Source organism: Acinonyx jubatus, chromosome A1 (assembly GCF_027475565.1).
Source record: "Acinonyx jubatus isolate Ajub_Pintada_27869175 chromosome A1, VMU_Ajub_asm_v1.0, whole genome shotgun sequence".
In the NCBI taxonomy this organism is placed as follows: Eukaryota; Metazoa; Chordata; class Mammalia; order Carnivora; family Felidae; genus Acinonyx; species Acinonyx jubatus.
The window spans coordinates 122,830,822-122,857,213 of NC_069380.1; the positions used below are offsets into that span (position 1 = coordinate 122,830,822).

Sequence of the window (26,392 nt, forward strand, 5' to 3'; positions counted from 1 at the left end):
ATATTTCAAAGAAAATGAATTTGGACTTACGAGCTTGTTTAAGGTATGCCTTTATAGACTCAGGGCTTCCTGGTCCATCAGTATATACTGGAGTAACTGTTATCAAATAACATTTGCTCTCTGCTAGGTTCCCTAAAGAAATAATGGGAGAGTAAGCATTTTTCCCCACATAACAAAAAAGTCTACATTCCATTATTAACTTTACATTATAAATTTCATGACTATTGAACTTTCTTTTCTTTTAAAACTACAGCTTTTTAAGCAAGCATTGCCTTTTGTGTACTGGATTCAAGCTTAATTGAATAAAGCTTTTCATTAAAGTAAAAGCTTACTTTTATTGCCAATACAGTAGATTAAAAAATATATTGTTAGTAAAAGTACTTATTATATTTATATTCAGGACTTATAAAACTCTGATCTCAAATTATCATTGGTCTTATAGTTTGACATTGTACATCTTAACTAATTCTCTGAGAACTGCCTAATGACCCATTTATAAGAGCCAGGGAAAGCATTAATGGCCCTGGTTTGTCAAACCAGGGAAAAAAAGAATTAGTGCCATTTCCCCTAGAAAGTAATATTATTTTTTTTAATTTACTATATGAAATTTATTGTCAAATTGGTTTCCATACAACACTCAGTGCTCATCCCAAAAGATGCCCTCTTCGATACCCATCACCTACCCTCCCCTCGCTCCCACCCCCCATCAACCCTCCGTTTGTTCTCAGTTTTTAAGAGTCTCTTATGCTTTGGCTCTCTCCCACTCTAACCTCTTTTTTTTTTTTTTTTCCTTCCCCTCCCCCATGGGTTTCTGTTAAGTTTCTCAGGATCCACATAAGAGTGAAAACATATGGTATCTGTTTTTTTCTGTATGGCTTATTCCACTTAGCATCACACTCTCCAGTTCCATCCACGTTGCTACAAAGGGCTATATTTCATTCTTTCTCATTGCCACATAGTACTCCATTGTGTATATAAACCAGAATTTCTTTATCTATTCATCAGTTGATGGACATTTAGGCTAAGAAAGTAATATTAAAAAGCCATCTTGAATACCTCTTTTATTTATAATCTCTCCATATTAAATCTTTTTTATACAGACACTTTATCTGCCCACAACAGAAAATAAGGTATTTGTTATACCAAAGTTTATACTTTCAACAAGAACTTTTATTTCCTTAACTTAATTCACAAAGTTATATACGACAGCTCCTTTGCTTTCTTAAACAGAATAATTTTACTTTTTCTTGATGACTCAATATTATCAAGAAGATAAAGAATTTTTAGACTCTGTTGTAATACAGTGATGTTATCAGGACTACTGAGCCACTGGATCTACCTGTGCAACCTGAAGGTCTCTAGAGATTATGCGAGGCTTTATTAAAAACATTTCTATTGTCCAGTTACTACCAACGTGTCTTCTCTCTAGCTCCACCTTTCTTTTAATTTGATAAGGCTAGTAGAGTAGACAACCAAATTTATTAAAACTTTTTTTTTTAAGTTCATTTATGTATTTTTGAGAGAGAAAGAAAACAGCGTGAGGTGGGAGGGGCATAGAGAGGGAGAGAAAGAATTCCAAGCAGGCTCTGCATTGTCAGCACAGAGCCCAATGCAGGGCTCAAACTCAGGAAGCAGTGAGATCATGACCTGAGCTGAAACCATGAGTCAGACATTTAACTGAGTGAGCCACCCAAGTGCCCCTATTGTTTTTTTAAATGATAGGTTAATGAGGGCCAAACAGCCTATTTCATAAATAAAGCTCACAAAATTTTATGGCAGATATGTCTTTGCTTAGAGCTTTTCTTTCAGCAATCATATTATTCATAATTGAATTCTAACGGTTATCCTTCTTTACTAAATAAAACACATAAAAGCTGAGTGTTTTGTCTTTAAAGTTGTTCTCTTGAAAGCCACATAAAAAGTTGTACCTTAAAACGCAGAGCAATCTACCACTTTGGAGCTCTACGGTATCATTAGAACTTCCAGTTAAAAGATGTAAGGAAATCTGAATTCTAGTTCTGCTTCCCCTATTCAACAACTCTAAGAGGTTAACAAGTCATTCATATGCTATAGGAAAATATCTTCTCACTGAAGGATGAGGAAGTTAAATCAGATAAAGAACCATTCAACTAATTACCAGCAGCGATCAGATTATCTTAGATTTGTCTTTTACTTTACAGTTTTGTTAGTGCTCCTTTGATGATCAAAACACTGAACCATAAACAGAAGATACTATTAACACTGTTTTGTCCATAAACAGATCCTGTAGTTCATTCAGTGAGATTAAATGTGACTTGATGAGAGTCACACATCGAGAAAACTATATGTAACTTTTAACTATCATAAACTGAAACTCTTCAATAGACCACAATATCTGTAAAACAGACAAAAATATGTAAAAGAAAAATCTGTCTGAAGAGTTACACAAAGGATTTCAACTTAAGTTTTTTCTAGCTAGGAATACCTCTTAGAAAGGTGCGGTGCACAGTGCCATCTTCTTGTTGCCAGTCCGGGATGCACGGCGATTTATCTGATAATACACACCACTCAAGTATATACTTGTTTACAGATTCATTTGGAGCAGTCCATTCTACCCAAAGCATATTATCTTTGGGAAATGCTTTAAGATCCGTGACCGGGCGAGTAGCTTTAAAACAAAATTTGAAAACTGGTGTGATAAATGAACATTAAAAAATTTCAAATTTTGATGTTTTACATTTCCAAACTTGCTATCAGTTTTTGTAGTATATAATATTAATATGTATTTCCATTAACAAAAACACTTTATTATAATTTACAAAGAGATAGTAAATTTATTTTGAAACTAAAATTCTTCCTTTCCCCAAATTCTTCAAATGTTTTGTGTATGTAAATGGAAATATTTTCTTCTTTGAAAGCCATAAACAATATATTTAAGTCATATTCATATATGGCTCCCAAAGCTTTTAAATAATATTTAAGAAAACGAGATAATTAGAAAATGAGTAAATAAATAAGTAGTTTACTTCAAAGTTTAAGTGAGCCACATGATAATGGAATGAATTATTTCATTGCTGACTGATTTCTAAAACTATTATAATCGATACTGAAGAGGCAGTCTCAGAATAATTATGTATTAGGTATTAGAATACGTATTATGTATATGTATTATGAACCACTTTTCCCATCTCACAGATACAAACCTTGAAAGTTATAGGCAGGGATAGTTAAAACAGCTGCATCTGATTTGCCAACCAGATTTCTTGCTGTCAGAGTTGCTATGTAACGATCATTTGTGAGGTTTACTGTCCATTTTGTGTCATTCACTGTATAATTCTGTAAACGTGATTTCCATCTTATGAGAGTCACTTCATAATCCAAAATTTTTCCATTGGCTTCAAAAGGAGGCAACGTCTATAATAAAATAATTTTAAAAATGTATTTAACAAATCTTTAATCATTTTTTTTCATGTTCACAAATTCTCCTGTTACGTCAAACCTCCATGTTTAACTGAAAGGCACTGGCAACCTCATTTTCAACTCACAACCTTAAGTAAAACTACTATATAGTGAATGAAGAGTAAACACATGACTTTGACTAACAGGGAAAGTAAAGTAGCACCATTCTGTTAGCTTTTAGTTCTGTAAACTATTGTGCACTGTGACTATCTGGCCCTAAATCATCTTATGCTGGAGTACTTTTCTCTCTACCATTTCTTAGTATGGTACACCTTAACACTTATGGACTTGACAGTCATTGTGTAATTCCTATTATTGGCATACAGTTTGATTACCCAAAACCTTTATTAACTATTTTCTATGAGGCACTCAGGAAAGTTCAAGGACAGACAGGATCCTTCTTACAAACTTTCATAGAACTGTGAAGTATCTGTGAACTGCAGTTCATGATCCTTTTATGTAGTATATATAAAACTCTGTTTCTATTAAACGCTTTGCTGATATTAAGATGAATAAAAATGTAAGTTAAAAAAACTACACTCATAATGCCATAAAAATGTACTATGTAAGCAATAAAAGAATATAAACATGCATTTTTTTTCTTTACCTTCCATATGAGTTGCACAGATCTATAGCCGTGAGTATGGGATGGCTCTATCTTATACCAGAAACTTGGTGCCTTGGATGGTCCTAAAGAAATGATATAAACTTTTTAAAATAAAAGTTTTTATCATAGCAGTAAAATATAATCCTGGAAATTATTCTCTTATTCTCTTTGTTCTTATTCTTGCCATTCAATCACATGATGTATCTTTTTTTACATGTTTATGTATTTTGAGAGAGAGGAGAGAGACAAAGGGAGAATGGGGGAGGGGCAGAGACAGTGGGAGAGAAAATCCCAAGCAGGTCCTGTGTGGTTAGCATGGAGCCGGATGCATGGCTTGAACCCATGAACCGTGAGATCACGACCTGAGCTGAAATCAAGAGTCAGAAGCTCAACCGACAGCTCCACCCAGGAACCCCTAAACTAGCATTTTTCCCATTGCAGCACACCATGCCTGGGTCTTCCTTTATAGAGGAAGATAGCTTGATGATATAGATTAGAATGTGTTTTTTATGTTAAAATTGTAAAGCTACAAATATATCCTAAGGTATACCAAAAATGCATCACCATTTCTTACTGCTAAAAATTAAACCGAAAAACCGTATTTAAATATACACTTAAAACCCCTAAATGTGGGGCACCTGGGTGCCTCAGTCGGTTGAGACTCTGACTTCGACTCAGGTCATGGGTTTAAGCCTCATGCTGGGCTTTTCATAGACAGCACAAGTCTTTGGATTCTTTGTCTCCCTCTCTGCACCCTCCCCCCACCAATCACATTCTCTCCCTATCTCTCTCTCTCTCAAAAATACATACACATTAAGAAAAAAAAACCCTAAATGTACATATATGAGAATACAAAAAATAATAAATTGAATAAATATGGGCTAAGTTAATTATCTTACGGTGGGATGACTGTTAACAGGGTATAATAAAAATGAATTCATAGTACTGTTGTGATAATCACCAAACATGTGAAAAATGAAAAAGCACTTTACAGGATCAGGGCGCGTGGGTGGCTCAGTCGTTTGAGCACCTGATTCTTGATTTCGGCTCAGGTCATGATCTCAAGGGTTCATGAGATCAAGTCCAACGTCTGGCTCTGTGCTGACAGTACGGAGGCTGCTAGGGATTCTCTCCCTCCCTCTCTCACTACCCCTCCCCTGCTTATATGTGCATGTGTGTGCTCTACCTCAAAATAAATAAACTTATAAAACCAAATATCAAATGCCAGTAATTAGGTTTTCAAAATTCCTATAGGATCAACTGATTTTTCAAAAAAGGATCTGAGTAACATCTAAACTGTGATGTGCTCATTATAAAGAGGTAATTACAGAGGACAAAACAAAGAGGAAAGACAGACAAGGGAGGCTGGGGAAAAGACTGCCAGTATAAGGGGTTCAAATAGATACACACGCATCAGTATACAAGAAATTATAAAAAAAAATGTTATAGGCCAGAAAGATTTCCTAACATGAAAAGAACCTGGAGGCATCATTCATTAAGTTGAAGAAATGCTTATCTAAATGGCTCATAATTTTCTGGGTATCTGTTTGATTTGACAAAGGTTATGTACCATCTCCCCAGAAAATGCACACAGGCACTAACTACAATATTTTGTCCACATTTTAAAGTAGTTCAGCAACCCCTGCCCCCCAAACTGACCCAACCAGTTTTCAAGACCTCTATGATGCCAGTTTAAGAATTCCTGGGGGCACCTGGGTGGCTCAGTTGGTTAAGTATCTGACTCTCGGTTTCGGCTCAGGTAATGATCTCACGGTTTTGTGAGTTCGGGCCCCACATTGGGCTCTGCGCTGACAGTGTGGAGTCTGCTTGGGATTCTCTCTCTGCCTCTCCCCCACTTGCGTTGTCTCTGTCTCTCTCTAAATAAATAAATAAACTTAAATTAAAAAAAAAAAAAAAAAAAGAATTCCCAGCCAAGACAGAGGAATCTGGTTGAGGACCCAACTCAGGACCCAATTCAGCAACAGCAGGATTGCTTTCTTTCATGTCATTTATGAGAATAAGAGAAAATTCTTAGTGGAGAGGGGTAGTTTACTATTCTGCCTTTTGAGATTGTCACTTCACCTATCTAAACTGCTAGTAGAGCTGGAAGTGAAGGGATATAGGTGGTACAGAAGGTTTTAAAGCCATAGTTGTTGGTATTGACATCTAAAGGGTGAAACTAGAATGAAAAATGTTCAGAAAGAAAAATCTCTATGCCACAGGACTAGTTCTTGATTGCTATACAATAAATAAGTAATGTTAGGTGTTTTGGGGAGGGGATCTTACCTTATAACATACACCCCTTTATAACTTTTGGATTGTGCACTATATGCCCTATATGATCATGGAGAGGAAAAAGGGAAAATGATAATAAACTAACCAACCTAAACTTTAGGATCCTTTTCTAGGGGCTTATTAAGTGATGGTAGGGAAAAAAATGAATAAAAATATAGTACAAATATATTTCTGATAGTGAGAGTCTATGGTATATTTTGTTAACGTTATTTTAATGACTCAGGATGATTTTCTAGTTAGGGATACTGTGAAACATTCCTTTTTAAATAAAATGTTTTGGATTTAACTGTTATGTCAATGGTTTTCTCAATGTATCTAAAAAAAATTCCATGGTAATCTTCTTTCATTAGTAATCAAATAGAGTTATACAATCAATAATGCACATTTTATATCTTTATGTCCTTAAAAATAAAAGTGTAAAATATAAGTTTGAACAGAATGATCACAAAGTAAGAAGCAATGAGGTTTATACTATTAAGACCTGACACAAGTCATAGCCATAATTCCAAACCTTTACTTCTTCATGGATCTTAATTACTTACTGTCTTCATATGTGATCCCACTGGCTTCTTCACTCCAGTCACTCCAGAATCCTTTACCATCTTCCTTCATACAACGAATCCTAAACACATATTCTGTGAAAGGCTTAAGGTCCTGGACAGTGAAAGAAGTTCTACTGGATGCTGTATCTTCAGGAGGAATCTGAAATCAAAGCAAACCAACCAACAAAAAAACCCCATGGAATTTATTATAAGTGTCCTAAATGGAATTTATTATAAGTGTCCTAAATTCCATTAAGATCTTAGAAATTGATTTAATAAAAGAGAACTAACAAACAAACTCTGGAAAGAAATAAATGCAAGTCAAAAAGCAGTCAGAGTCAGTAAGTTAACAGATTTGGGAAGTATGGAACTATCTATTATTAATCCTTCCTTCCTTTTCTTGATTTTTATATCTTCCTTCCATGAAGCCTGTAACACATAGGGTCTCAGCAGGAAAGAGATGGCGTATTCCAATTAGACTTTAATTCAAGAAGGGTTTACTAAAGGAAATATGGGTAGAGTGTAGGGAAAACTTAGGTCAGTACTCTGGGGCTTGTCACTGTTACCACCCCTAGCCCCAAAGGGACGAGGGGAAGTAGAAGAAACTGGGAGAGGAGGGTGAGACAGGGTTAACTTGACAGGACCAGTGACCTTAGGCTGAGAGACAGCAGCTCCAGGGAGGAAGCAGGGAAAATAAATATGCTCACTTCACTTCACTTCTCTCCTCTCTTGTGCTAGGCCCTCTTCCCCCTCCTCCCATTAATCACATTCACTAGGAAACCAGAGACAATGTGAACCCACAGATGAAATTCATACAGGTCAGCATTCCAAGACAAAGAGTAGGGTAGAGAAGAACAGAGTGTAACTCTGGATAGGCAAAATGAAGCCCAATCAAGAAAAATAAAACTATCATTGCATATAAACTTGGTTTTCAGGAAACGAGAGAATAAAGATAAATGATTCTTTCTACTACTATGGGATTCCAATATTGAATACAAAAATAGGGGCCTTTTTTTCTATCAGTGAATTAAGATTCTATGTTATTAAAAATATTTTGAAGTTTAGGTATGTATCCTCTCTGTACAACATGAAGCATTAATCCATTTTTGTTTGTTGCTTTTCTGGTTTTATTTTGAGCCCTTTAAGTGGAATGGAGAGCAGAAGTAGTAAGGTCATGGGCTCAAATCCCTTATGAACTCATTACTGCAATAAGAGAAAGCAAAAGCATACTGTTAGTGATAAATGAAATTACAACAAAGAATATTATGGGGAACACAAAGCTATGGTGACAGACATCCTTTTAAATAGTTCTAAGTACTTCTTTTGGTGATAGCATCATCTCTGGGTACACTATTCTTTTCCTTTTCAGGCTTAGAAGTTCCCCAATAATTCCTTCCTCTACTAAGAGGTTGACAAGCTTTCTAAAAAGGACTAGATAGTAAATATTTTAGGTTGTGGGCCAGATACTCTCTGTTCCAACTCAACTCATCCGCTGTGGCACAAAGTAGCCAAAGACAATATTAAAAAAAATGAGTGTGGCTTTGTTTATAAGAACAGATGGCAGGATGAAATTGGCCTCCAGATTTAGTTAAACCCTGCTCTCTACCTTTGCTATATAATCTCTTCATATACTCCCCCACTTAATTCTTATTTTTTGTGTTCCTTTCACCTCCCACCAAAAATACTATTTCTTGCCACGCTACATCCCTTCCATACTTCATTTAAGGGCTACTGTACTCAGCAAGACTATATTTTCTATCCGAATGTCTTCCTGTTTGCCCTTGCATGAAATACAGATCAAGAAGAGGTGTGAAACAAAATGTTACATATATTCACAATCTTAGTATATTGAGACTTTTAGGTTAGAGGGTTCTAAGACTATCTGCATAAACAGTAACTTGCAAGTTACCTGGCTCCAGGTTGAGGCATCTCTGGTCCTATATTGAATGTTATATTTCAGTCTTATAAAACTCTGAATACTTGAGTTGATCCATGTCAATTTTAAGATACTAGACAGTTCCTCTGAGTTGCTGACTGATAAATTATGTGGTGGATTGGGCTTCACTGAAGAATAAAATAAATCCGAATTTTTATCATTTTTACAACTTCTTATACAGACTCAAAATATACTCCTTATATTTCACTATATTGATTTACTCATACCATATGAACTAATTTTTCTGAAAACAGTACTTATGTCATACTATTATAATGAAAAGATAACGTTTCTGAAGAAATTTTAGTTTTCTTTGTCAATTTATTATGCTTGTTAATTTTTTCAGGTTCCAATATCAAAAGACAAATATTTATAGGCAAAGAAAAACACAATAAAAATGGACCCCACGTACCATGATTACTATGCTATAAATACTGTTTGGTAACTGCACAAATACCAGCAGATAACATTCAAAATAAAAACTGCTATGAGTGCAGGTGGATTATGGATATTTTTCTTTTTCCAAATTATTTTTAATGTTGATAAAATGAATTTGTAAAAGTCACTAAAATAATAAGTGGTTGTTTCTACATTAAAATTGAAAAACTAATTAATAAGCCATTAAATCTAATAAATTCTCAAATTCAGTGTTATAACTACCTTTATCTACAGGATCAAAATTTATATGATCTGATGTAACCTTCCCAAGGGCATTCTCTGCTTCTACCCAGACTTCAATGTTGACAAAATACACAGGAGAATAATCAACAGTGCATGAGGTGGGGGTGTCACGTTTTGTTTTACAATCAGCAAACTTCTCCGTTGCCCTAAATACAAAAATGGAAGAACCGGTCATTAAAAATAGATTTCAAAACATTAGAGTGAAAAATGTTATTTGATGAGACCCAGATTTTTACTGCTTAAAATAAATGAATTATAAGTATGAAATAAATTGTTGATCATTAAAAACAAATAAATTTTCTCTAAAACTTGAGTTTGATTTATACCTTACAACACAAAATTATTTTCAAATTTTTACTCCAAGGACATTACATTTATAATACCATGCTCTATCTTCAGTGACCTGTCTCTAAAAATCTATTTCTTGTAATCTTACTACCGTTTCTTTCCATTTCTGAAACAGGATCCTTACTGTACCTGTGATGTCTTTCTTCAAGCACAGTATGCCTTTTCTAAGCACAATATGTTATGAGGTGACAGGAGGATAGGGATAAGAATTTCTGTCACCCCAGAAAATTCCCTTAGCCTCTTTACAGTCAAACCCAGGCAACCACTTTCTAATTTTTATCACCAAAGTTTAAATGATACTATAATATTTACTCACCTATGTTTAAGTTATACATCAATTAAACACACACACACACACACACACACACACACACACACACACACACTTTTTTTTTTTAAATAGAAGGGTAAGTGAAATCCAAAACAAAACAGGTAACTTCTTTGAATTACTGAGGTATACCTCCAACAGGATACTGTATATTATGTCAGTTAAAAAAATTCCTAAAAATCAAAAGCAAAATGAAATACATGAACTATGATGTTGAGTTGGTGCTATAACACAGAGAAAATTATTTTAAGTAACTTTAAGACAGCAATTTAACTATATCCTTAATGAAAGAAAAATAATCTTATAATGCTTAGTATTCCTATTGTTGATGCTGATACTGGCATTGTTATTCTGCAGCTCTTGTGTTTACTGTGAGTTAAAGCAAATGAATAATTATATTGGTGTTGTTGGAAACTAAGGTTTTCAGCAGCGAAGAAAGGAGATGTAGATGTCAGATGAATGAAATTAAGTAAAAACAGTCCAGATTTTAAATCGGAAACATTGGTATTAGTTCATGATGTATTTTACCTTAAAGACACTTCCCAGTTCTTTCTGCCAAAAAAGCCAAGAAACAACAACCCAGTACCAGTAAGTTCCCCTAGCACCCAGACTGTAGTCCCGAAATGGTATTTCCCACTAAATGGAAACATGGCTACTTGGGAAATGGCTGATTCTAGGTCTGAGGCACGACATATGAACTTAGAAAATGAACTTGGAAAATCACATCATATCAGAAATGAAGAAAGCTGTCAAAGACTAATGAGTAAAGTCAAAGGAAGAGCCAACCTGAGGAAGTTCCTCTGAACCAAAATGGGGCAATGTGAGTACCAAGAAAAATGGTAATGGACCGAAACACATCAAATATATTTAAATATGAATTCATAATGAAGGGATAAACCCTTCATTATTTACCTTTGGAGGATGCCAGGGAACTAAGTCATCATAAAACTAGTTGTAAAGGGAAAAATACCAATACCATTTTCCTTCTAAGAACTGTGTACCTAAGGGTAACCAATGATTGATCAAAGGAAGTTTTGAGTATATCCACTTTAAAAAAAAGATGGAATACCACTATTTTGTACCTCATGTACAAATAATGATCACTGATGATGGCTCAAACCTTTAAGTGAAACACTAACAGGAAGCAACACGGTTTAATTCCCAAAACATCCTGCTGAGTCATAAAAACCATTCACAGAAGAGTACATACTGTATGATTACATGACATTCAGAACAAGCAAAAATCTACAGTGAAGAAAATCTGACAGGTAGCTGCCCTGTGGGATGGGGTGAGACAGGGTGGTGGCTAGGACTGACTGGGAAGGAGCATAAGTGAACTTTCTGGGGGTATGATTATGTTTTAAATCTTGATATGAGTCTGAGTTACATAGCTGTATGTAGTAGCCAAAACTCACTGACTAATAATAAAGTATGTATGTTTAAGATGCACATAAATTTTATGAAAACACAAAAGCTATGGGTGACTGTCTAGTTAATTACATTTAATTAATGATGTAAACACTGAAGCGTGTAAGGGTGAAGTATACTAATTTCTGCAACTCACTTTGAAATGCATTAAGAAAGGTGAAAAGAAGGATGCATAGATACACATCTGTGTGATAAAACAAATACAGTAAAATGCTAATTGCAGGATCTAGGTGATGGGTCTGTATAAATGTTCACTGCAAAGTTCTTCCAGCTTTGATAAAAACTGCTGTCAAGAACAGTTTGTTTATAATCAATTTTTACTTGTGTCTGCAGAGTGTGTCAGTCATGTCAAAGCCAGGTCCAGTACACAAAACCTGTCTTTGCAAAAAAAAAAAAAAAAAAAAAAAGAAAAAGAAAAAAAGAATGGGAAATTTTATAATCAATGGATTGAGCTGACAACACACCTGAAAACACTGTTCAATCTTGGTATCAGAAAAGCAAAAATCCTCAACCAAAACATCTGTTAGATCTAATCAAGGAATTCAGTAAAGTTGTAGGATTCAAAATTAAAATACAAAAATCAGTAGCGGTATTTTTACACTTACAAAGAATTTTCTGAAAAAGAAATAAATTTACCCCATTTACAATAGCATCAAAAAAATAAAATAGAAATAAATTTAACTAGGGAGGTGAAAGATCTCTACTCTGAAAACTATAAGATACTAATGAAAGAAATCAAAGAAGACACAATAAGAAAGGTATTCTGTGTTTATGAATTCAAAGAATATTGTTAAAATGTTATCACTACCAAAAGCCATCTGTAGATTCAATGCAATCGTTATCAAAATTCCAATGGCTTTTTTCTTTATACAAAAGTAGAGGAAAACACTCCTAAAATTTATGTGGAAACAGAAAAGACTTTGAATAGTCAAAGAAATCGACTTTTTTTTTTCAAATAAGTCTCAATTTTAATAAGATCCTCTACATACACATATGCTACTGAAAACTGAACTACCACAAAAAGTTTTTATTGTAATTCCAATTTTTGAAAACCAGAAAATCTAGCCTATGCACCCTGCCCTAATTATAATTATGCTCTAGCCAAACCACCCAATATTCTCTATATATTCCTCCTGTGCAAGTTACTTGGCTTCCAATTTGATGTTAGGTTTTCTTGTTTTTTTTTTTTCTTTAAATGTTTTTATTTTTGAGAGAGAGTGTGTGAGCAGGGGAAGGGCACACACACACACACACACACACACACACACACGCACATACACACACACAATCCGAAGCAGCTCCCAGCTGCCAGCACAGAGTCCTATTCTAGAAAGCTCTAGTCTGATTCCGAACCCAAATGAGCCACCCCGGAGCCCCATGTTAGATTAACCTATCTTAATGACTTCAGGCTTCTCAAACACATAAGCAACACTCAAAACCTATTAGTGCTTCCTTGGGTCATATCAAAAAGTGAAACTAAAGTATATTCAAGTCACTCAAATGCAAATTACAGGATTCCTCTCAAATTACAGGTTATCAAGGTAGAAAAGACAAGACAGAGCTAATATCATAGATTGTCAAAATCAACTAATTATGCTAACTAATACTTGAGTAGGAAGCCAAGAATACCTGACAGAGAAGACCCTCTTCACAATAAATAGTGCTGGAATAACTGGATATTCACATACAAAAGAATGAAATTATACCCTTATCCTGTACCATTCACAAAAATTAACTCAAAAAATTGAAGACTTAAATGTATGACCTCAAACCATGAAACTCTTAAAAGAAAACACAAGAATGAAGCTGCTTGACATGGATCTTGGAAAAGATTTTTTTGGATACGACACTCAAAGCCCAAGCAAAAATAAAAAATAGGTAGGCGGAACTACATAAACTAAAAATCTTCTGCACAGAAACCATCAACAGAGTGAAAAGACAACCTAAAGAACAGGAAAAAAATATGTGGAAACCACAGATCTGATAAGGGGTTAATATTCTTAATATATAAAGAACTCATCCAACTCAACAGCAAAAAACCAAATAACCCAAATAAAAAATTGACAAAAGACCTGACTAGATTTTTCTCAAAAGATGATAAATGGAAGGGCGGCAGGTACATGAAAAGATGCTCAACATCACTTGTTATGAGAAGAATTTTAACTAAAACCATAATAAGATATCACCACATGCCTATTAGAAGGGCCATCTTCAAAAAGGTAAGAGATAATAAATGCTGGCCTGCATGTGGAGAAAAGGGAACTCATATGCACTGTTGGTGAAACTGAAAATTGCTACAGCCACTATGAAAAACATTATGTAGGATCCTAAAAAAATTAAAAATAAAACTACCACACATGATCCAGCAATTTCACTTCTGGGAATACATCCAAATGAATAAAAACTGCTAACTTGAAAAGATATCTGCACACCCTGTTCACAGCAGCATTATTTGTAACAGCCAAAGTATGGAAGCAACGTACGGGTCCATCAATGGATGAATGGATAAAGAAAGTGTGGTTTATATACACAATGAAATATTACTCAGCCATGAAAAACAAGGATCCCACTGACACATCATTTTCTTTCCTTTATTCACAATGCAACTCAAATTTTAAAGTTTTTTTCTGGATGCAATAAAAGGGAAAAATCAGCAATTTTCAAAAACTTTTGTAACCACAAATAACATATAATTTGCATACTATCCAAGACATTTACAATCTAAATTAGATGACAAATAACAAACCCAAGCAAAAAGTATGGACATGGACATAATAAAAGACTGGTGACTAAAAAATTAATCTTTTCCTTGTTTGCGACAACAGGGATAGACCTTGAAGGCATTATGCTAAGTGACATAAGAGAAAGAAAAATACTTATTATTTCACTTATTTGTGGAATCTAAAACAAACAAACAACAAGATAAAACTCACCCAAAAAAGAGAGCAAATCTGTGGTTATCAAAGGCGGTGGGAGGAGCGAGGGGAAATTGGAGGAAGGTAGTCAAAAGGTACAAACTTATAGTTTTAAGATACTAAGTACTAGGGATATAATGTACATGACCATAGCCAACACTACTGTACGATACACAAGGAAGATGTTGAATAAATCTTATAAGTTACCACAAGGAGAAATTTTTTTTCCTCTTTAAAAAAATTATACCAATATGAAAAGTTGGATGTTAGATAAACCTATTGTGGTAATCATTTCACAGTACATGTAAATCAAACCACCACGCTATGCGCCTTAAACTTACACAGTGATGTATATCAGTTATTTCATGATAGGACTGGAAAAGATAAAAATGACTGTCAGAAATAGTAGACATAAATTGTCTAACTGCTTATTACTCCAGTTTAAATCAAGATAAAAGGTGGTGTGTACCTTTAGGAAAAAAAACAAAGAGGAAAAAGAGAAAAAGAGTCAATCACTATGTGGTGGTTCCTGACTGGAGGTATACACCACCCTTACAAATTACTTTTGAAAAAAAAAAAAAAAGAAAGAAAAAGATACTACACACAAATCTGATTGTCTAGATGTAACAGCAATTTTTAGGATGGCACAAAGGAACATGTTAATGTGTAACTGCAACTTTAACAACTGAATTGCAAAGAAGAAGAAAGAAGAGAAAACCAGGTGGAACCTATGGTAAAGACAAACTTATAAAACGTTATTAATTTGCAATGCATAGAGATTATTTAGATTGTGATTTGAACACATGTAAAAATATATACGTATATTCATGACAGAGCACAGGTGATACAGTCAATGATAATGTCATAGTGTATGACAGATGGTAGCTATGCTTATGGTGAGCACTGCACAAGGTATACAGAATTTGAATCACTATATTGTACAGCTCAAACTATTTTAAAACTGTGTCAACTATACTAAAAAAATATTAAAAAGATGTATATACTTATATATCATGAGACATGATACTAACTGAAAATGCAATGATATACTGAAGTATTTTCAATTCTATTGCAGTATAATAATGGTATGTAGTTATGGGTACTTTAAAAAAAAAAGTTTACTCAGTTTTGAGAGACAGAGCGTGAACAGGGGAAAGGGAGAAAGGGAGAGGGAGACACAGAATTGGAAGCAGGCTCCAGGCTCTGAGCTGTCAGTGCAGAGCCCAACACGGGGCTCAAACTCATGAACAGTGAGATCATAACCTGAGCTGAAGTTGGCTGCTTAAACTGACTGGGCTACCCAGGTGCCCCGGTAGTTATGGGTCTTAAAAAAGGGTCCTTATCTTTTAGAGATATGTACTGAAATATTTATGGATGAGATGATATGATGTCTGAGATTTTAAGATAATCTGGGGTGGGATATATATAAGATTGGTCATGAGCTGATCATTACTAAAGCTGGATGATAAACACAATGGGGATTTATTATACTATTCTTTCCACTTTTAAATGTTTCAGATGTTCTAAAATAAAAGCTTAAACAAATGTCTAAAAATCTGAGACACCTGGGTGGCTCAGTGGGTTAAGTGTCCGACTCTTGACTTTGGCTCAGGTGAGAAGTTCGAGTCTCACATAGGGCTCTATGCTGACAATATAAAGCCTGCTTGGCTCTCCCTCTTTCTCTGCCCCTTCCCTGCTTGTGCTGTCGCTTACTGACTCTCAAAACAAACAAACAAATAAACAAACAAGCATTAAAATGAAAAATGTTTAGAATTTTGCATTTAATATTTCTACTTGAAGAAATAAAAACTCCAGCACAAATGACTAATTTACTAAATTTAACATACAAAAAACAAGAACAACTTGCCATTCAGATTTTAAAGTGAAGTTTGTTTCCAGGTATGTTTCCCTTCCAGGATCCCATTGACACATCATTTTCTTTCCTTCATTTACAATGCAACTCAAGTTTTTAGGTTTTTCTGGAGGCACTAATAGGGAAAAATCAGCAAATTTCAAAAAGCTTTTTGACCACAAATAACATACAATTTATATACTACCCAAGATATTTAAAACCTAAATGAGATGATAAATTAACAAACCTAAGCAAAAAGTATAGAAGACTGATGACTGAAAAACGAATCTTTTCTATTTGCACTCATACTTTTTAGATTAAATAATACATATTTTCTATAATAACTGTCATAACTCATATGTTTCAAATTAATTGTCTACACAAAATCAATTTTCATTTATAACTGGATATCAATATTAACTGATTTCTCCATGAAGTTTATTTTAATAATACTGCATATGTTATTAAAGGCAATTAAATGGAAACAAAAATAATTATATTTCTCTTCCTATTACTTTCCAAAACTCTGTGGGAGGAAAAGCAAATCCCAAAATTATGGTTTTGGGTATCCATAAATTTGATAATCCACTCTTGGGTCACACTAAGTTTATTTACTCTGACATAGGACTTTCTCCAGTATTTCTTCACTTTCGCCAGTTAGTTGCTTTATATGTGCATCTTCTCGGCAATTAAGGGATACTGAAAGTTACTATGACTACATTCATAAACTTCAACAATGTTTTGTGGGTCTCATGTCAAAACATTTTTTTAGAAAACTGATGGATACCTGACTTTCATAGAAGAGAAAACTTATGTTACTCTTCAGGCTTTTTGTATATTATTAATGCAAATATAGTTCTGCTTCAAAACTTATTTTTTTTAATTAATTATGTCCAAAAGTCACTAAGCCAACAGACTGCCACATTTCATAAAATCCAACAGACATTACAAATGTAATTCAACAGTCATAACAAAGTCTGAAATAAGGCAAAAACAAAACTTACAGCCTGAAATTATTCTGATTCCATAAACATTCTGATCAATCTGTCCAAATGTACGAATGTTGCAAGTGAGTTGAATATTTAATAAAGATATATCTGTAAATGTGACACTAGATGCTGTTCTGTTTATGATGGTATATTGTTCTTTAGGAACAGTAACATGGTTTGTTTTCCAGAAAATGTAATTAGCATTTACATGAAAATAATCCATGCATTTTTCCTTTAGCACACAAACTGCAGTGAAATTAGAACCAAGTTGTACAACTGGAGATTCAGGTTTGATATGACCACATGGCTCTAGAAGTTCACCTGAAAAGGAACAACAGAAAATATAAAAATGGACTGAATTATTCTGGTACAAAATGGTATTTTATATCAAAGCAGTCCCTCAATATTGAATAAATTATCTCTAAGACAGGAAAAAAGGAACACACAGTAAAAAAAAAAAAAAAAACATGGCCAGAATTCAATGCCTAAATTTGTAAAGAAATACACAAATTATAAGGCTAATGAAAAGAAAAATGTATGTAAGCTTCAGCCCTTTTGATAGTTATTCCAACTTTACTTTAGGAAACACAGACTGCCTGCAGCATGATTCAGACTTATTCCACCACCAATCCTGTTCCTTGATTCAGACCCAAGGTCTAAATTAAACCCTCCAGAAAAGAGGCAGTGGTAGGTTCTGCTCTCCAGTCCTGAATGGTGTTGGGCGGGTAGATGGGGGCAGGGAAGATAGTATGCATGTTCATTTAACAAAATTCAGACAACAAAGTAAACAGCAAGGGAACAAAAAAACCATGGAGACTAGAACAAGATGACCAAATATATGTTTTAGCAGTAAGTATATGGGATAAAATCCCATATTAAAAAACAAAAAAATCAGACTGCATGAAAAAATAACTATACCACAACTATATGCTTTAACTATACTCAATTCCACGCGGATGACAACTAAATCCCTATCTCCAGCTCTAACTTCCTACTGTTTTCAATAGCTTGAAATACATACCCATGTGAGATTTTCTGTAAGTACTCTAAGGTGAACATATCTAAAGATATATGTACCACAGTTCCCTTTAAACTTATTATTTCTCTATCTCTGCTCAGAGCACCATGTGCATCCAGTGATCTAGGCCAGATACCCTGCAGTCACCTTCAATGTCTCTAATTAGATTCCTCCAACTTCCAACTTAACAACACTGCATTGAGTCTTGTTGGTTCCAGATTCTTAATATGTTTATCAACCACTTTCTTACCAGCCCTATTTTGTCTGCTGAAGCTCAGGCCATTACACCACGGCCTGACCTCCTTCCAGTTTATCCTGCATACTACTACCCGAGTTACTATTCAAAATGATCATGCTATTTCCCTATTTTAAATTATTTAATGGTTTCCTGCTACCATCAACATAAAATTCCCAACTACTTGGCATGATTCTAGCCTCACTGCCTAGAAATGTAAGGCAGCTTTCCCTAGAAAATCCCATTTGCCAATGAGTTCTTGGGTGGTTACCTATCCTAACTGAGCTTCAGTTTTTTTCACTTGGAAAATGAAGTTACTAAACAAGTGTTTCTGAGATTAAAAATTACTTATGTAAAACATCTATCTCAATGCCTGATATTCAACAGTCCACCAATAAATGGCAGCCTATCATCATTATTATTAATCTCCAGAGACAATCAAGTCACACTGATAGGGTCTGGAAGGTTCTCTCCAAGTCATCAGGAACAATTAAAAACAGTTTTTTGCAGTCAAAACTGTACTCCAAAATGGAATCCTGGACTCTCATAAAGCCTATAATGCCCAGAGTAGGAATGTGTATTTCTTTGTTTCAAAACTCATAATGTGGGATGTTTACATGACCTTGCTATTATTTATTTATGTTTACAGTAAGTCCCAGTGCATTACTCTAAACTTCCAATTGTATGGAACTTCATCTTGTGGGGTACTAACAAGTTACTCTGATAGTGGGCCAGTCCTTACAAATCCCTAGACCTCACTTTATTCCTTGGTAAAATCACTCCTATTTTACTTTCTCTAAAGTAATTATAAGGAACAGTAAGTACACAATACACTTTACAGAACTACATGAGACACAACTACAAGCTCAGTATTAATACTTTTTAAACACACAAAATAAGAGAAATACCAGAAATGAACAAATGTTCCAAAGTGAAATACAGGTTCATTAAAATCATCCTATGCTAAATTAATACCATTTTTACAGGGCTACCAGGTTATTTGAGATTAAATTGTTTAGAAAGAAAGCTTTTTAATTTTTAAGCATCTGAGAAAGTTAGTTGGGGTAATTACATAGACAAGATGAAGAAATGTGGATTAGAATATACTATAACATGTAATATAGCATGAACATTACAAAACTGTTATTTGGTTGTTCCTGAGTTACAAAAACAGAAATTCCATTGGTTCAAACTAAATTGAATCTTAATTGGTTGATTACTCAAATATAAAAAATACTACAAGAAAAGTCAGCGTGAGAAAGGTCTTGAGCAGGCTCAAGTGCCTGCTCTTAGCCCTTGTGCCAGATTGTATTTTCCAAACATGGTCACACCTATATATTTATCCCATCCCACGTGCTCTTCTTACAATGTGACTGATACTCCTTCCACAAAGAAATGGGGTCAACTCCTGCCCTTGGATCTGTGTGGGTACTAATGGCCCTCCGATCTGCCTCAGCTAATGGAGTGTACTATGTGACTTCCAAGGCTAGATCATTAAATGAATACAACTTTTGACTAGCTCTCTTTTTCTCTTTTAGAACATTTGTCCTTGGAACCCAGCCACATGTTGCGGGTGAGCCAAGGTCACATGGGGAGACTACATGCACTGTTCTGGCCAACAAGCCCAGCAAAGTCCTCAAACTACAGCCAGCATCAACACCAGACATATAAATGAATGTGCCTTCACATGATTCTAGTTCCCAATCTTAGAATACTCCAACTGAGGTCCCAGATATCATACAGCAAAGATGAACAGTCCAGCTATTTTATTCATGACACACAAACCGTGAGAAATAATAATGATTGCCATTTTAAGCCTAAAGTTTTAGACTAATTTGTGAAACAGCAATAACGTGGTCCTGTTATTCTGAACATATTTATTGATAACTTGGCAGAAAACAGAGAGACATCCACACTTATCAAATTAGCAAAGGACAAGACTATGAAGGATTGACAACACTTTGGATCATAATGTTAGGATTAAAATTATATTGAAAAAATAGACCAGTAGGCTAAAACCAAGATAATGAACTATGCCAGAGAAGAAAATACCTCCCATTCAGGCTGATATGAAATAAATACAGGGTAAGGGAGAAATGGCTTAAAAGTAATTCATGTAAAAATAACTTAAGAATTTTCACTGGCTAGTAGCTTAATATGAAACTACAGTCCATCTTAGCTGGAAAAAACTACGTTGATTGAATAAAAATGATGTTTAGATCAAAGTAAATTATAAAATTACTATACTCACACCAAGTCCAGTTTTGGTACATTAAATTCACTTTTTTAAGTGTATTTTATTCGAACCTCAATAATAATTATATAATTACTATCCTTTTTATAATGTTTACTATGGGCCAGGCACCGTCCAGATGCCTTCTGTATAATAATTCATTTAATCTCCATAATAACCCTAGGAGTTAGGAACCATTATTATTCCCATCTCATAGATCAGGACACTGAGGCACAGATTAAGCAACTGGCCAAAGTCCTACAGCTGGTAAGTGTGAGAGGTGGGATGGTCTAGTATTTTGAAGGTGCTATGGGCAACCAAAGGAAGAATGAGAAGTGTAATCAGCATGTACAGGGTTAGAAGCCAAGGCTGTAAAAAATAATTAGGATAACTGCGTAAGTTCAATTTGGGGAAGAGAGGCCTCAAGAGACACATAAACACAGTTCTTCAATATGTGAAGAGTTGAACAGTGGGAAGAGAAAGTGGGAGTAGTCTAGAACTAGGGTTAATGGGAAAACATTTCAAGGAGAAAAATTTGGGCTTCAGAATAAGGAAAGATTTCTCAAATAGCAACAATTTTCAAAATAAGCTTTATGTCACTTAAAGTGTTCAAAAAGAGCTGCATTCCTAGATTTAGAAAGGGGATGATTTATAGCAGTGCTTCTCAAACTATCTGTGGTGAAAAGATCAGTATGGCTTTTTCTTCCCCCCAGTCTTTCACAATCTTTGCTCTGTACCATTTTTGATGCGACAAGTCCAGGGATCACATGCTTGGGTATCATGGCTATGTCAAATTGTTAAGAACTTCTAACATTTATTCTTAATCTCTGTACTTAAGTGGACCAGTAACAACAACCAGTTCTCAGATGGGCATCACGTTGTGGTCTAGTTTGAGCAGTACTGCTCCAAGTGACCTCTTTATTCTGGTATCACAATAACACTCCTGCTCAGTGATACCTTTGGCCACTAAATGTAACAGACTTTCCCCTATGTATTAATTGAAAAAAAAAAAACAAAACAAAACCAAAACCCAACAAAACCAACAATATATTTTTTTTCCCCTCCCCACCTTAAAGTTATTGCCAGTATACAGAAACAGCATTTAGGATTACTGGGTGACTGTTTCAACTCAAATTATAATTTACCAGGAGTATTTTTACATTTCAAAATCATTTTTAACAGCATTATTCTCTCAATAATGATCCTAGAAAAAAAATAAAAATAATTATATAATTATGAAACATAAGATTAACTATAAAATTATATAAAACTATATAAACCTAATTTGTGATGCTGGGAGGAAGGGTATTTCATGAATCTTACCTACAGATTCAGTGGTGAAGAAAATAAACAATGCTTGCACTATCCAAGTTTTCAATGTCAACATCTTGCATTAGTTATTTCTGTAAAAGACATACAATGGTATTATCTTCAATATTTTTTCTCTTACAACACATAATAACACAATTTCTGAAGCTCTTGCTTGCACTGTATAATCATCTTCTAAACGGTGATAAAATTTTATGAGGATGCAGAAAACAAATTTAAGTCTTCAAAACATTTTTCTTTATTCCCACTGGAGTTATGGCTAATAAAATAGTGATGGAAAACAACTTACACTTTAAGATCAATTAAAAAAGCAATCCTGTTTCTTTTGATGTGTAGACTTGTACTATTAGTAAACACTATGTGAGACAATACTTCAGAGAGACAAATTTCTTCATGGCAAAACCCACCAAAACCAACCTCAAAAGATATTCGCCAAAATGGAAAAAAAAAAAAAGTTCGTAATTCATACCATGACCAAAAATATCCCCTGACATATGAAGAATGCCTACAAATCACTAAAAAATTCCAACACCTAGAAGAAAAACAAGCAAGATGAGCTGAACAATTTATAGAAAAGGAAATACAAGTAATTTAAACATATGAAATGATACTCTCAACTTCGCTCATAATGAGAGATGCAAATTAAAACTACCCCAGACAGAAATACAAGATAAAAGAGACACGCTGGAAAACAATTTGGCAGTTCTTTACCAAGTTAAAAGCACAAAATAACACTGGGCATTTCCACTCCTAAGAATGTATCCAAGAGAACTAAAAATACATGTCAACATGAAGACTTTTACTCAAATGTTCATAGCAGCTTTAGTCATAATAGTCCCCAACTAAAAAAAATGTCTATCAACTGGTGAATGGATACACAAATACCCAAACAATCGTATATCCATACAATAGCATACCACTCAGCAATACAAGGGAATGAACTAGTGATACATGCAATAGCATGAATGAATCTCAAAACATGTGGAACGAAGGAAGCCAGACACAACAGGCTATGTACTGTATAATTCCATTTACAGGATATTCAACAAATGGCAAAATTAAGGTGACAGAAGGCAGTTAAAGGGCTAACTGGGGCTGAAGTGGGGAAGGGGAATAAATGTAAAGAGGCACAAAGGAACTTTCTGGGGTGATGGGAATGTTCTATGACCTGAGTGTGGTGGTGACAAGACTACACATTTAATATTCAAATAGTCAGTAGTCAAAATTCACTGAATTGTGTTAAGAATAGTGAAAGCTCTAAGATTTTACCCTACTTGCAAGCTAACAAGTTAGCCTGCCAGTTCTATGGATACTGGCAGAAGACCTGAAACTCCTGTTGTCAGAGACAAAGGACCTGATTACTCACACCAGGAGCAGCATTTTCAGATTATCAGCATTTTCTTGCGCCAGTTTCCTGAGCCCCAATTCCGACACAGCATTGTGAAGAGAGTCAGGTAACACCTGTACACACAGTGGGTTATGTTACAGGAGAGAAGACTGAGCTTAAAAACTCAGATCTTTTCAAACGTCAGTAAGCATGCTTGCCTTTTACTCTGGAGGAAAACATTACCCCTATTTTTCAAGGTTGTAAGCAAACCTTCAAGAGACCTATGAGGAATTGTATCCTAACAAACTGTACAGTAAAAATTGATAAGTTTTATTCTTTATAAATTAAAACTCAATTTAAAAAACCCAGCAAAATCTACTTGGACAAGGTGTATACCCAAAAGACATCAGTGCCTCACTCCTCTAAAAGACACGTACAGGAATGTTCATACAAGTTTTAATCATAAATAGTGAAAAGTAGAAGCTCAAAACTAGAGAAATGGTGGAACAGAAAAATTCAAGTAACCAAATCACAGTAATGAAATAGAATTACAGGTACTCAAAACAAAATGACTGAATCTCACATACAATAGAGAAGAAAGCAATCAGACACAAAAAGTATACATGATTCCCTTTATACAAAGCTCAAAATCAGGCAAATGTAATATGTGGTGATAGAGATCAGAATAGAAGTTATCTTTTTTGGGGGGTGGAGAAGAGGACAGTAGAGAGCAATCTGGGATGCTGGACATGTTCTATATTTTGGACTATAGTTATGGTCTGTGGACTTCATTGCATGTAAGTTGCACAGTAAAAATAGTAAAAAAATAAAACAAGAACTACCCAATATCATTTCTAGTTTTGGTCAAAAAATAAAAACTAAAAAATTATCAACAGTGTTATGACTGTTGAGACGTTGAGACTATGACATAAAGGCCGTCTCATACACTGCACATTACAGTATAAAATGGCATAACCTTCCCAATAAACTGTACACTTAAATCTGTGAATTTTATTATTTGTAAAGTAGAACTCAGTTATAAACCAAGAAAAGAACCTATGCACAAAAGGCATATGCTCAGTTTTGCATTATCCATCAAAATTAAAACACCTATGTTTGAATGTAATGATTATATTTCTAGTATTTTATACTACAGATATGAGCAAAATGACACATATAGAAGATTATCAACTACAGCATAGTAAAAGGCTGAAGCAACCTAAATGTTCGTGAATCGGGGAGCAGTTAAATTATAGCACATCCAAATAGAGCATACATGTACCTACAAAAATGAGAAAGCTCTAGATCCACAGGTATGTAATGATATCTAAAATACTGTTAATGTAGGGGTGCCTGGGTGGCTCAGTCAGTTGAGCACCCGACTTCCGCTCAGGTCATGATCTCGCAGTCTGTGGGTTCGAGCCCCGCGTCGGGCTCTGTTCTGACAGCTCAGAGCCTGGAGCCTGCTTTGGATTCTGTGTCTCCCTCTCTCTCTGCCCCTCCCCTGCTCATGCTCTGTCTGTCAAAAATAAACATTAAAAAATTTTTTTAAATACTGTTAGTGTAGAGAACAGTATATTTTTGGTATTTGTGGGAAGAAACCACAAAAAGGTAAAACATACAATCATTTCCTTATATATGCACAAAACACCTCTAGAAGGATAAAAATTCAAATACTGGCTGCCACGAGGTAAGACACCTAGGTAGGAGGGAGACTCTCTAGCATACAATAGTTGCACCTTCTATGTGACTTTAGTACTTAATCAAAAAAACTAAATTAAAAATTTTTTTTATGTTTGTTTATTTTTGAGAGAGAGGGAGAGACAGAGCGTGAGCAGGGGAGGGGCAGAGAGAGAGGGAGACACAGACTCCCAAGCAGGCTTCAGGCTCTGAGCTGTCAGCACAGAGCCTGACGCGGGGCTCGAACTCACAAACAGCGAGATCGTGACCTGAGCCAAAGTTGGACCCTCAGCTGACTGAGCCACCAGGCGCCCCCAAAAAACTAAAATTAAATTAAAAAATTCTTGATGCATAAACTCTCCCAAATAACACTATCAACTTCTTGGTGAGGGCTTCACAGTACTATATTTGGAACAAAGTATTCTTTTATTAAATAGTAATACTAACTTGATTTTATGCACTCCCTTACCATGTAACAGTCACTCCATAAACAATATGTTCATGAACTATTTAGATTCTCCCAAGGTAAAGGTATAAAAAAAGTTAAGGCGCAGGAACCATTTTCCTCCACCTGTTGTATCTCTTATTTGCCAACTTTAAATAGTCCCATATGAGAAAACTCCACATCACTCAAGTGTTCATCAAAACAAAATAAAATATCAAGGCATGTTAGGAGAGCGATATGTGGTCACGCCATCCTGACCACCCCCACCAAGTACCTTGTTCACACTGTGCAGAGGATTCTCTATGGTTCCTGGAAACTGGCAATCTTTCTACTTTTGCACTATATTCTTCCAACAAAACTCCAAAAGAAGAGGTCCCATGAAGGTATTTATAGTTACCACAAAGCAATTAGATTTATCTAAGCGGGGCCACAAACACATTAAGTAAAGGAAAACAGGCAAAGTTAGGTTTCACATTTTTTAGTTAGAAAACAATGTTTCCTAATTTTTAAAGGATTGTCATTGAGATGTGATGAAGATATATGCATTACGGAACTTAATTTCATAATTCAAACCTAAGAGATGGAACCACAGTAGCACTAGCTAAAATATTAAATGCAATACCGCCAACTTAATTTTGGGGCTTATCTTGTTTTAAAATGGACAGAATTGACAGTATCCTGCTTATTGTTCCTGTCCTTTCAGTTTGTTGACAAGACATATTCAATTTACAGTTCTATTATTAGCATTATCCTCCTTCATCTCTTG

At 34.8% G+C, this 26,392-nt stretch overlaps 1 protein-coding gene across 6 annotated transcripts in view; it reads right to left on the reverse strand.

Moving 5' to 3' along the window:
• Positions 1–26,392, reverse strand: part of IL6ST (interleukin 6 cytokine family signal transducer) — a 55,562-nt gene that overhangs the window by 13,039 nt on the left and 16,131 nt on the right. For 2 of the 6 annotated variants that reach the window (XM_027041790.2, XM_015072558.3), the window contains 10 exons: positions 22,169–22,248; positions 17,375–17,680; positions 16,386–16,506; positions 9,479–9,645; positions 8,792–8,946; positions 6,883–7,042; positions 4,046–4,128; positions 3,183–3,393; positions 2,465–2,647; positions 31–132 (listed from right to left, as the gene is read on the reverse strand). In XM_027041790.2, coding sequence (XP_026897591.1) covers positions 31–132; positions 2,465–2,647; positions 3,183–3,393; positions 4,046–4,128; positions 6,883–7,042; positions 8,792–8,946; positions 9,479–9,645; positions 16,386–16,506; positions 17,375–17,680; positions 22,169–22,232 — 1,552 coding nt within the window. In that variant the 5' untranslated portion in view covers positions 22,233–22,248. Of the gene's footprint in view, positions 1–30; positions 133–2,464; positions 2,648–3,182; positions 3,394–4,045; positions 4,129–6,882; positions 7,043–8,791; positions 8,947–9,478; positions 9,646–16,385; positions 16,507–17,374; positions 17,681–22,168; positions 22,249–23,540; positions 23,636–24,783; positions 25,021–26,392 lie in introns of those variants that run through there. The other 4 variants (XM_015072556.3, XM_015072557.3, XM_053223041.1 and 1 more) reach the window with 4 other exon arrangements.